The sequence below is a fragment of the Chelonia mydas genome, chromosome 3 (assembly GCF_015237465.2).
Source record: "Chelonia mydas isolate rCheMyd1 chromosome 3, rCheMyd1.pri.v2, whole genome shotgun sequence".
NCBI lineage: Eukaryota > Metazoa > Chordata > Testudines > Cheloniidae > Chelonia > Chelonia mydas.
In genome coordinates this window covers 188,508,518-188,521,481 of record NC_057851.1, presented here as the reverse complement: position 1 = coordinate 188,521,481, position 12,964 = coordinate 188,508,518, and the positions used below count along the sequence as shown (strand labels likewise).

At 46.6% G+C, this 12,964-nt stretch overlaps 1 protein-coding gene across 11 annotated transcripts in view; it reads right to left on the bottom strand.

Annotated features, from left to right (window-relative positions):
• Nucleotides 1–12,482, bottom strand: part of VPS54 (VPS54 subunit of GARP complex) — an 82,614-nt gene extending 70,132 nt beyond the window's left edge. For 3 of the 11 annotated variants that reach the window (XR_005224950.2, XM_043543975.1, XM_037896075.2), the window contains exon 1: nt 10,347–10,462. Coding sequence is in view for 4 of the 11 variants with exons in the window: in XM_043543979.1 (XP_043399914.1) it covers nt 8,447–8,515; nt 10,347–10,391 (114 nt within the window). In the remaining 7 variants the exon portion in view is untranslated. Of the gene's footprint in view, nt 1–8,442; nt 8,516–10,346; nt 10,463–11,797; nt 11,930–12,349 lie in introns of those variants that run through there. The other 8 variants (XM_043543977.1, XM_043543982.1, XM_043543979.1 and 5 more) reach the window with 7 other exon arrangements.
• Between the last annotated feature and the right edge of the window lie 482 nt (nt 12,483–12,964).

Genomic DNA, 12,964 nt, shown 5'->3' with positions numbered 1-12,964 from the left:
CTTTTCCAGCAGTCTCAGGCCAATTGAATAAAGTGCAATTGCCCTATTGATGAAATTACAGAAATATCACAAAAAGAGAAGCACAACTGCAGTTCACTTTTTTTTACAGTTAACCAGAATTCACTAAACTGGGTCCTGGGTCCTTCAACAAGTTGAAGTATACAGTTCACAGACTGAGATCCCTGTGGAGGGACCAAGACACATCCCGGCACTTTACAAGCTGCTCTGTGCTTTTCAGTTAACAGAGTATCTCTAGTTTGTTTAAGTTAAAACCAAGAAAAAAAGGTTAAATCCTTGGCACAATTCTCACATATCCTATATACAACTTGAAAACTCCACCCACCCTGGACAGAATCTCAGCTTTCATTTAAAAGAATAAGTTCCTAGTCTTTCCGGTAGAAAATGATAACTTTCCAAACATGAACCAGTCACAGGCGCCGACTCCATGGGTGCTCTGGGGCTGGAGCACCCACGGGGAAAAAATCAGTGGGTGCTCTGCACCCACCGGCACCCAAGTTCCCCTCCCCGCCCCACCTCACCTCCACTCCCCCTCCTCCCCTGAGCGTGCCACGTCCCTGCTCCTCCACCTACCTCCCAGCACTTGCCGCCACCAAACAGCTGTTTGGCAGTGTAGCACGCTCCGGGAGGGAGGGGGGAGGAGTGGGAACGTGGCACGCTCAGGGGAGGAGGCGGGGAAGAGGTGGGGCGGGGATTTGGAGGAGTCGTCGGAATAGGGGCAGGGAGGGGGCGGAGTTGGGGCGGGGACTTTGTGGAAGGGGTTTGGGGGGCGGGGCAGAGTAGGGGTGGGGCTGGGGGCAGAGTGGGATCAAGCACACCAGCACGAGCAGAAGTCGGCGCCTATGGAACCAGTGTAAATTGATTCAGTGTTCTCTTCCTGCGTCTGAAGAAAGACAGCTCCAGGGCCTCTGCTGCCACTCACAGCTCTGCCAAGCAGCAACAGGTGAAAACAACAAGACTCTGATCAGTATCACTACTGCTTTTTGGAGCTCCATGGGCAGAAATGGAACTGTCAAAAATTATGTTGGTTTCATGCTGCTGCAGCAGCTTACCAAAGCTATTCATAGAAAAGGTATGCACTAGAGATATTCATTAGAGCAATGGTTTTCAACCTTTTTTCATTTGCAGGGCCCTAAAAAATTCTGAATGGAGGTGCAGACCCCTCTGGAAATTGAACCTGTGGTCCGCAGACCCCTACCATAGAAGTCTTAGACTGAAAACTGACTGAACAGAATTCAACTATAATCGTTGCATGTGCTCAGCACAGCATTTGACACAGCATGAGAAAGGGCAGTAACTGTGAGCTTCTATGGTAACAACAATACTTCTGGGTTTTGACCTGTAGGTGGGAGTATTCACATACTTTGATTGATCAGAAAAACAGAATGCCTTTTCTGAGATCTGAAACTTTATTTTCATAGTCATCTTTCACAGACCCCTTAGGCATAGTCTACAGACTCCGAGGTGTCCATGGACCACAGGTTGAAAACCACTGCACTAGAGAACAGGACCCAAAAAAATAAAGGCAAGAGGAAAGGTACAATATAGACCACCCCTTCTTCCTTGCAGCAGCCAAGAAGAACTGGAGAAGGAAGAGAGAGAAAAAGCTTTGTCTTACCCTACAAATTTGGAAAAGTTTAGGGTGAGGGTGGGGTAGCAGCTACAAATATGTAAGGACACCCATTAGCCAGAGACACAAACAAACGGAGGAACCTCTAACAGAGTCCAGAGACAGCACCCTGGCAGAAATTCCAGAGTCTTCCTGTTTCTCACCAGCTGATGGCAAGGAGTTGAGCTTCCCACAGGATGTCCTGTGACCTCACTCATGGCCCCCTTATCTATTGCTGTGCTGGTAGATTTAGCCTTCTGGCTAGGCAGTGTCTAAATTAGTCACTGCATTATCATACAAAGTCTGGTTAACATAACATCTTTCTAACTTCATAATACGAAAACTATTATAGATGGAGTGCGTAGCAACATCTATATTAAGACTGTATTACACTTCCCATTACAAGTCTTGTTTTCAGTTGCTTATAACAGACTAACTCTTTGCCTGAAATTTTCCATGCTCTAAGTTTTAGCAAAAATGGTTAAGCTGTTTGGGAGAATGAGGTTAGGGAAAAATCAGTCATTTTGCCAAAATGAAAATTGTTTCTGACCATTTTTTGAATAGTTTTAACACTCCAGGATTTTAGACTAGGAAGTTCAAATTTGGCAGGGAATTAATGTGACAGCAGTTCGGGGTCCAATCCAGGTCAGTAAGGGGTTGTGTTACCACTTGCCCTGCAACTCTGTGTGACTCACAACTCTTTGTTGTTATAGCTCCCAGCCTAGGACGCTCATTGCCAACCTATCAGCATGTAGACAGCCCTGGTTCAACAGCCTGTGTCTCGTCCTACAGCCCCACTCTGGCTTCCACCAACCTGGGTTACAACTTGCAGAGTGACAGCAACACACTCCCAGTTCTGAATTTTTCTCTAAACCGTGTGCTGTGTAATGTCCAGGCCCTCTCCTGGATAGTTCAGAGAAACGATCTTTTTTTTTGTTCCTCTAAAAACACAAAACCTACCAGCTTATTAATTTAACTGGGGTGAATACACCCTTCCCTTTAAAGACAGCACTGAGTTGGCTGACAGTAAAAATACAAGAAATTTATTATCACAATATATATAGGATTAAGTGAGTTCAAGTATCAAGAACGAAGATAGAGTTACAAGTAAAAAAACCAAGACAAAACACGCTTCTAAAAAGTCTAAAACTTAATCTAGCCAAGTATAGGCTTTGTTTGAGATTTTTTTCCTCACCTATATGCAGTTCCCAGAGACTTCAACCCCCCTTGGCTGATGGGCCCATATTTCTCAGCTTGTAAGAGTTCTGTTCCCTTGTATCTGTCCTGTGATCAATGCCAAAGACAGCTTTTGTCTTTGCTTATATCTTCCAAAGTTCAATGATGTTGCTTTAAGAGGCAGGATGGCCTCATGCAGTTTGTCTCTTCCTGTGGGCTTCCCAGCCCCCTGTACCTAAATGGGGCTTGAACTGTTTGGATTCCACCATGTTTAATTTACATAGGAGGAAGGTAAATAGCGACATTCTTCCTGGCAGGGAGGGAACTTGTTTCTCCCTGTTTTGCCACAGACTTTAAAACTTATTATCATTAAATATCCATAGTTCCTCATTTCGTGTTGATATCTACATTTCATAGTGATATTAATCACCAGTGTGTCATTAGCTTTCAGAAAAGATCTCACTCTCTGCACTCTTATAATACAATCAGTTGATTCAATTGCTTATCACTTGAGGTTCAGACCTGCAGTAAACCTTTGAAATGATTCTTCCAAGTAAAATTTATTCAACCTATCAGGAGAACGAGATGGAGTCTCGTGGTGAACGAAGCTCCATGCTCTTTCTTCCCCAAAGGCTGTTTGCTGAAATTTTCTGTTTCCTGCCATCTCTTCCCCATGCTGTCTTGATGGTCCTGTTTACTGCTTATATGTAAGTTTAGGATTGATTTGTTTAACAACTCCCCCTGACATGCCTAGTTTAAACACACTTTAGCCGTAAGTCTAGCATGTACCTATAACTCCTAATACCCACTGCGTACATCCATCACACATGAATATTAATGTTCAGTAAGTTATTAGTTTTCAAATGACCCCACACAAGGCATATTTTGTAAAAAGATTATTACAATAATGTGTAAGGTGTGAATTCAGGGGTGCTTAGTGTCACACTTAGACCTGGAGTCAGAGAGGTGCCTTTATAATCCCCAGGAAAATCCAGCCAGATTTTATGTGCGTACCAACTGCACTGTGCACTATCCCAAGCCTCCTGGTGGTGCCTGTACCAGCCTCCCCACTCTACAAGCCAGGAGATTGAAATCTCACTTCTTTTGCTGACAGGTATTAATATTTTTATGAGCTTCACATCCCTTAACAGTGACCTAAGTCTCATAGGCCTAAACTAAGGGTAGGTCTTCACTGCAGAGTTAACTCAGGTAATCAGCACTTGGGCTAGCCCAGTGAGTGTGAGAAACCACGCCACAAAGTCCTCACTGATGTTACACTCACCTGTGTGTGCTAGGACTTCTGGTGGCATACCCCATGTTTTATTGTGTTGTAGTACGCTGAGCCAGTCAGACTTTCCCAGTGAATTGTGGGAGAACTTGTCTGTCCTTACAGGAAGATGGGAGGATGGGGTGGAGGTAGGGGGAATCATGGGAAGGCGTTGGAGGACTATGAGCACTCAAGTGACTTAGCCTGTGTCCTCACTGCAAGGTGGGCAGCTTACCACCCCGAGTGAAAGTGGCACCCAAATTCTAGCCTAGACCATCAGTTTGCCCAGTTTTAAAGCACCACCAAATTCAGGGGAGAGGGTTGTGTGTGTGTGGATTGGAGGGGCATTATGGATAACACCCAAGTAAGAGCCCAAGTTAACGCTGCAGTGAGGACATACCCTAAGAAGCAGCCAAGTATCACTTCCCCAACTTCTTTTATAAATGAAACAAGAGAGGAGATGTCTACACTACATGTGCTACAACAGCACAGCTATGGTGCCAGAACCTTCGCTGTAGGAATTCCACCTCCCCAAGGGATGGCAGCTAGGTCAACGGAAGCATTCTTCCAAATGCATCTACGCTGGAGGCTACGTCAGCATAGCTGCAGCACTCACAGTGAGAATTTTTCAAACCCCTAAGCACTGTAGCTATGTTGACCTAACTTTTAAGGGTAGATCAGGATGCACAAACTGCACAAGGTCAAAACTGGGAAAAGAACCAAGGTTTCTAACACAGTAGCCCCAAAGTCTCATCCACTTAGCCTCTCGGCCTTTCTAAATGAATGCATCAGATTTATGTGCTTGCCTATGTGCCTATAACCACGTTCTAATTAGCAGATCATACACACCTCAAATGGTATATTGGCAATTTTGTAATTAAGCTTCTGCTGGAATCAGGTGAATTAATATTATAGTCAAATATTTATCAAATATGCTCTATTTTGGATAACTGAAACTAATGCTATGGGCTTTCACTTGGATAAAAGCAGTGCTGCAGTGCAGGGTGATTTGGAGGACCTTGTGCAGGACTGATATGCCTTTCTATAAAAAATGGACCAGCAGCAGCAGAGGCAGCTCAGTTTAAATACACCAGTGAATATTATTTTAAAATTACCTTCCTTATGTCTCACAATAAGTGAGTGACAATGTCAACTTGAAATCGAGCGATAAAGTGAGCCGTAGCTCACAAAAGTTTAGGCTCAAATAAATTTCTTAGTCTCTAAGGTGCCACAAGTCCTCCTTTTCTTTTTGCTTATGAATATAAGAAATGAGTTAGAAACCATTTGAAGTAAAACTGCCCCAGCCGATTTCTGTAGTTTTATTGCCATTTTTTAATTTAAAAAAAAAATGTTTCTCTCTCCCTTTTGTGTGTCTGAAAAACCCGCACAATCTCAGAGGAAACTAATTTTATGCAGTCAAACAGAAAATAAACAAACAAAAAACCCCAAACCACTTCTCTCATTTTTCAGTTGAAATAATCTTAGTAATAGCAAGTTAAAGCTTAAAGTTAAAGCAAAAACAGTTAAATATGATTTTTAAATTGATGTCATCCCTTTAAAATATAAGAGTAGGACAGAATAGAAAATGAAAAGACTATAATAAAAACTTCACTGTACATTCTGCAGGTATGTGTATGAATATATATATATATATATATATACACACACACACACACAACCAGACACAGGGCAGAAGAAATCTACAGATACTACCAGAAGAATTGTAGGGATATTTTAGTATCCTTATAAACAAGCTATTCCAAACTGAAATTTCACAGTTTATGCACGTACCACATGAATTGTGAGAACATCTGTAACATACACATTTCCTCTCATCTGCTGCAATTTTAGTTCTCAACAACAAACAGCACTAACCTGAAATCAGGATGTGGCTATTGTACTTAACGGCAGACTTTTTCTTGCCCATTTTGTTTCAGGTGCCAAGATAGGGTTGCTAACTGTCTAATCGCACAAACCCAAACACCCTTGCCCCGCCCCTTCCCCAAGGCCACACCCCTGACCGGCCCCTTCTCCGAGACACCCCCCCCACACACACACACTCCAGCCCCCTTCCCTCGGTCGTTCGCTCTCCCCCACCCTCACTCACTTTCACTGGCTTGGGCGGAGGCTGGGGTGCGGGCTCTGGGCTGCGGCCAAGGGGTTCAGAGTGTGGGAGCAAGCTCCACGCTGAGCCTGGGGCAGGGGGTTGGACTACAGGAGGGGGTGTGGACTCTGGAAGGGAGTTTGGGTGCAGGAGGGGGCTCTGGACTGAGCCTGGGACAGGGGGTTGGCGTGCGGGAGGGTGTTTGGGGTGCAGGCTCTGGGAGGGAGTTTGGGTGCGGGAGGGGGATCAGGACTGGGGCAGGGGGTTGGGATGCAGGAGGGGGTTTGGGGTGCGGGCTCTGGGATGGAGTTTTGGTGAAGGAGAGGACTGGGGCAGGGGGTTGGGGTGCAGGAAGGGGTTCGGGCTCTGAGAGGGAGTTTGGGTGCGGGAGGGGGCTCAGGGCTGGGGCAGGTGGTTGGGGTGCAGGAGGGGTTCGGAGTGCAGACTCTGGGAGGGACTTTGGTTGTGGGAGGGGACTGGGGCAGGGGGTTGGAATGCAGGAAGGGGTTCGGGGTGCAGGCTCTGGCTGGGAGGTGCTTCCCTTGGGTGGCTCCTGGAAGCGGCGACATGTCCGGCAGCGGCTCCTAGGCTCAGGGGTGGCCTGGCCGCTCTGCGCGCTGCCCCATCTGCAGGCACTGCCCCCGCAGCTCCCACTGGCCAAGGTTCCCCGCTCCTAGACAATGAGAGCTGCAGAGTTGGCACTCGGGGTGGGGGCAGTGCACAGAGCCTAGGGACTGCAGGAACATGGTGCCAGCCGCTTCCGGGAGGCGCGCGGAGCCCAGACAGGTAGGGAGCTGCCTTAGCCCCGCTGCAGTGCTGGACTTTTAGCAGCCTCAGTTCTCTGGGATTGGCTTCAGTAGCTTCCGGGAGATCGACCCCAATTCCGGCAGACTTCCGGCCAAACTGGGAGGGTCGGCAACCCTATGTAGAGACCATAACTAGATAGCTTCTTTGACTCTAAAAACATGACACAATTGTGGGCCACTGACAGTTGGCTCTTTGATACTTCTGTAATTAATGCCAAGTAGACACACACTGAATACATATAGCTATTTAGGTCATTGTACAGCAAGTTCTTCAAATGTCAGCTCTGATGAAATTATTCTGAAACAAGTAACGAAGCATAAAAATATTATATTAATCTATAAGAACAGGCCTCGTGGTTAGTAGTCCACACTGCTACACGAGAGACCCTGGTTTAATTTCTGGGTAAAATATATTGCTCCCTCAGCTGATAGGGACCGGTAGTACTACAGATATGGTACACGGTCCGCTTGGAAAAGGAGTGAGAGAGGAGCAGCTCACGTCGCTTCACAGAAACACCTGTAGCTGAACAAAGAGCAATACTGATGAGCTTCATTAGGAGTTTCACCTAGAGCTCAGCTAAAGAAAGTAGCTGTAGAATGGGGTATTTTAAGGAGGGAATGAGAAAATACTCCAGACATGGCAAAAAGATTAAAATATTCAGGCCTTGATTTTCATGGCAGGTTAAGAGCTGCTTGAGGCCTACTCAACCCTTGTACAAATTAGGGCTGCACAGAGGTCATGCTTATGCCAAAGAGAGTTCCCCTGTGGAAAGGGAATTCTCCACCAACTATCTTCAGCCATTTCAGGGCCAATTTGTGCGGCTTATGCAGTGCAAAGTGCCCACAGCAGACTGGGGAATCCAACCCTAACTTTCTAAAAAGAATGGCCAGGTTTTCAAAAGAGCTTATACCCACAAACAGGTACAGCACGCTCTGTAGCAGTTCAGCATTCATCACACTGCCTCGACAATGGGCCTCAACCCATTTATGGGAGAGGTTAGATAGGAAGTCACCTCTAAGAGTAAGTAGCTAGATAGCAGAAAAGACCATTCAATCCTTCGCTTCTCTGCTGACCATCAACAAGGACACCAATAAGTGTCAGTTCTGATGGTAGCTTTTGTGATATGAACGCCTGACCACTAGGCGCTCAAGTGAGAGGATCAATTCTTTTCACATAAACCACTGAACAACCATCAGATGGTTTCCATTTTCTAAAATAATAAATGGATGTACTTATATAAAATTAAAAACAGAACATGAGCTTGTCATGTTTCAGAACAATACAATTATGACAATGTTTAAAGCAGATGATATCACATCACTGTTTACAATATTCTTTTTCAAAATATATGTCGCCAAAAGTTTAAAACACTTTTTATAATAAAAAGGGATTCTGTGCCACACTTATCTCGGAGAAGCAGCAACTGCTTATTGAAGACTGTATAAGCATTTCCATTCTCACCCACTGTTTTAAGACACTCAAAGTTCTGCAAATCCCAGTTTTCAGGCTGAAATGTTCTAGGCTTGGTCTCTGTCTGAAAGTGAATATTTTGGAACATTTGAACAAAAATGGTTCTGCTTTTTTTTGAGTAAGAGGCACATGCAGAAATGACTCTTTCCCCATTATAAAAAGAGTTGTTTAAAAGAAAGTCACAATATATTCTACAATGGAAATGGCTAGGATCAGAAAGTTAAAATTTGGCAGGTAAATATCCTTCAATGAGAAGCACCACCTTTGAATGTTCTGCTGAAAGTCACTTTTGATTTAACTGAATTATGAGCCTGTGAAAAATGCATACTTCACACACAGGCAGAATCTCTTCTTGTCATACTGCCCTCAACTGATGAATTCTCAGCTCTCCCTCCATGCTACCCTCTTTAATTTGGGGCTCTCCCATTAATGAATTTTGGGATCATCCAAATAATGAATACTGGGCCTCCCTATTTCTTTGCAAGTTTCCTCTGGAGCTGCCACCCACGCTAGATATGAAGGAGGCCTCTGGCCTCTCAGTTCCCCTTCTTCACAAGGGACCCACTATGCCTTGCTCCCCCAAAGCCTCAACAGGAATAACAGAAGTGGTTTCCACAATTGCGCAGTTCCTCTTAAAGGAAAAATGGTGCTTGTGCAGTCCTAGTCCCTACCCCTCCCTGTGCTCCTAAAAAAGAGCAAGTAGTGCCTAGGTCACTCTGCTCCCTGCCTTCCCCAACTCCTCCAGGAAGCAGCGGCTCTCCAGCTTTATGCACACAAGCAAAATTTTACCAGGAGCAAGTGTTTTGTTAAGACTTAGCTGGAGGTGAAGGAAAGAGGGGTGGGGGATATGACTTCATATTTATCAGACACCTGCTTCACACAGGTGATAAAAGACAGAGCCTCGGGGGAGGAGGAGAGAATTCAGTAGGAATCCCAGCACTCTTCTCAACAGCTGAGAGTGCGGTGGAAGAACCTCAGCCTCTCACAGTGAATTACCCCCAGACTTCTCCATGAAGGCCACTCTCATATTTCCCGTCAGCCTCTGACTAGATGGCAGTAGGTGTCTGGTAAATTAGTAAGCTCTAGGCATTCTACATTTTACTCATATACCCTCTAGAGGCAGCAACCTACTCCCAAAGGCTTTCATGGGAACAGGAACAGGCCCTGTGTCTACATTACATTTTCATGCTCTACAGGACTGCCTCTTGTTAAGATAGTCTTCCTCAGCCATGATATAACTAGAGTAATAATAAATCAATCAATCGATCAACCATCACCCACACTTAAAGCCCTGAAAAGCTGACAAATGGTGGTGGATAGATCCCTAGACAAATACAAATTTCTGTACACTTAAATCTAAAAGTTAATAAATTACAGGATTAGGTTCACTGAAATTTAAAACCAGAAAAAACCTACAAAATGCCAACAAGTAGAAAGAAATCCCTGCAAGATGCCAATAGTAGAAAGAAACTGAGAAGTCAAAGGGATAGAAGGCAATCTTCCTACAAAAATATAATAGCAGGATAACACCATGCTATGGTATATAGGTATCTCCCATACATAAGCAAGACCTACTGTATCAAGGAAAGAGTTATTCCCCATTTTCTCATATCACGTTAACCCCTTTTTTTAAATCCTGGTTTTTGCTACCTGAGCCCATAAGTACTTATAAATCAAATGTATGGCTCCAATAGGCCATCAAATCCTTATCGCATTACAGAAACAAACTTTTTTTGCTTCTATTTCCTTATTCCCATAATTGTTATTAGGACAGAGACTATCTCTAGGAAAACCCATTGCATTTGTCACAAATATAAGCATGTTATTTCTTTACACAGGGGGCAGTTACTTATAAAATACACATCTGATAAATTATGCCATTAACTCTACAGTACCTTAGTGACAATACTCCAAGAATATCTCAAGAAGGCAGTCTTCATATCTCTTCCAGTTCCATCATACAGAAAAAAATCTGTTTTTGTAACTCACGAAAATATGTTGATGACCTAAATGAAGAACTCCACATTAAACTAAGGTAAAGGTGAATAACATCCCGGAAATTCAAAATTAAAGTTGACATTTCCATGCTTAACTCAACATTGTGGTTAAGGAGGGGGAAAGCACAATAGTTCAGAATTGTCAGTTTCACTCTAAGGTGATATTCAAATTTTAACATGGAAATACAAATAAGGCATATGCAATGCAGAATGCAAATCTTTGCAACATATATAGTATGTCCATTACTTTATAACTTCACCTTAATGCTTACTCTATTTTACCTCTTTCCCCCCCCCCCCCAAATACCAAAAACAAACCACTCAGCACATGGTCTTGGAAACAAAACTGTTTATGAGTGGGTTTGCTTGGTAGCTAGTAAAAGTCCGCATGTGTGATAACATCACGTGCAACATCCAAGCTTATAGTTTAACTTGGTTCTTTGTGACTACTAGACTGAAAGGGTCCGGAAGCATAACCTCTCTCAGCCAATCAAGATCAGCATTGAAAGGCTCCAAAAAGAATCACAGAAAGTCATCCTCAGACTAGAAGACAGTGTGTATGGAGGGCTAGGGAAATACAGCAGTGAAACTCCAACTCCCTCCACTCTCCCCTCCCCGCCCCCCAACCAACCACGCACACACTGGGAAACACTAAGTCAAAACAAACACACCAAAAGCACCTGAAAATGACATTTTGGAAAAACGTAACTTTTGTAAGCTGATAAGCCAGCCCGACCCTAGGGATCATGTTGTACCTGGCAGGAGAAGGAGGGGAGAAGAGAAGGAACCAGCCTTTCCTCTGGGACAGTGGAGTTGCATGGCAGGTTAGGAGAGAAGGAGCTGCCTGGCTGAGGGCTGGTTGTGAGAAGGGAGGAAAAGGATCGTGTCTGGGGTCTAGGACTTATGATGGTGGAGGAGAGACACTGCACTTGTCTCCCGGTGCAGTGGAAGAAGGGGAAAAGCTGGCTGGCCTGGGCCTTGGCAAAGTGCAGCTCCACTGGAGGAAAGGTTAAGGAGCCAGCCCGTGCCGGGGGGGACATGGAGTCCAGCCTGTGCCCTGGGCGGTGGAGGGGAAGGGGGGACATGGAGTCCAGCCTGTGCCCTGGGCGGTGGAGGGGAAGGGGGGACATGGAGTCCAGCCTGTGCCCTGGGCGGTGGAGGGGAGGGTCCTGGTGTCCAGCCCATGCACCGGAGGGAGCGGGGGCAGACACAGCCTGTGCCCGGGGGGACACGGTGTCCAGCCTGCCCCGCTTTCGGGGCGTGCAGCCGGACCAGGCCAGGAACGCGGGGCTCGGGCCGGGTTCCCCGTCCCGCCGCGGGGCCTCCGTGGGGCCGGCGCCGTTCTGTACCTGCGGGATCCCCGGCCGCGGCTCTGGCGGGCACCGGAATAGCCGGCGCGGCCTAGCGCGTCCCCAGCGCCTCCGCAGCGACACGTCGCCGCCACCGTCTGCCCAGCGCCGCCCCCCCCGCTAGGCTCAGGGAGCTGTGCCGGGCCGGCGGCGGGCAGGCCGCGCTCAGGCGCCGCCTCTCCCCGCAGCCCCGCCGGAGACGGGGAGGAGCCGCCGGCGCTACAGGGAGCCGCCGGATGGGGAGCGGGGCTGCCAGCGCCGGGGGCAGCGGCAGCGGGGCGGAGGCCTGGGCAGGGGGTTACACAGGAGCCTCCGCCAAATCCTGCCTCAGCAGCGTCCGAGCATCCCTCACGGCACCGTGCCCGGCCGCGGCCCCCTTCTCCGGGGTGCAGGCAGGCCCTGCCCCAACCCCTGTGGGGCTGGGCTCGATCCTGGGGCAGAGCAGACTAGGACTGGGCCAGGGAAGGCCCTGGACACACTGCAAGTGCTGGGTTTCTTTCTGCAACCCTTTGGGACACTCCTTCAGCCGCTCACAAAGAAAAGAGGACTCACCCCACGGCTCCCCCTGGATAAAGAAGCTTGAAGTTGGGGTCCCCTGTGTCCATCCCCAGTTGCAGCGTTGAGGACACTGGCAATTTTAATCACCAGTCATGCCATACTGGGGGGGTGTTTCCTCGAAACCCCAGCTCCTGGAATCCAGTGCCTACGTGAGAATCTCAGCTTTCGTTATAAAACGAAACCAAAAGCTAAGTTTCTATCCCCTGTGGCTGCGGAGAATGTCTTGAAAACATGACCTGAGAGCACGCTAAAGTCTCAGAACTCCAAAGGCCCATAAAAAAATATATGTACATATATATTTAAACTCACATGATTTTTGTGAGGCCTGGCTCATGATTTGTGTATGCTGTGTCGTAGCTGTGTTGGTCCCAAGATATTAGAGCGACAAGGAGGGTGAGGTTATATATTTTATTGGACCAACTTTCACAGGTGAAAGAGACAAGCTTTTGAGCTTGCACAGAGCATGTCTTCAAGTCCTGAGCCAGCTGCACTCCCCCAGGGACACAAAGAAGAGCTCTGTGTAAGCTCGAAAGCTTATCTCTCTCACCTACAGAAAAAACAAGGAGTCGTTGTGGCACCTTAGCGACTAACAAATTTATTTGGGCATAA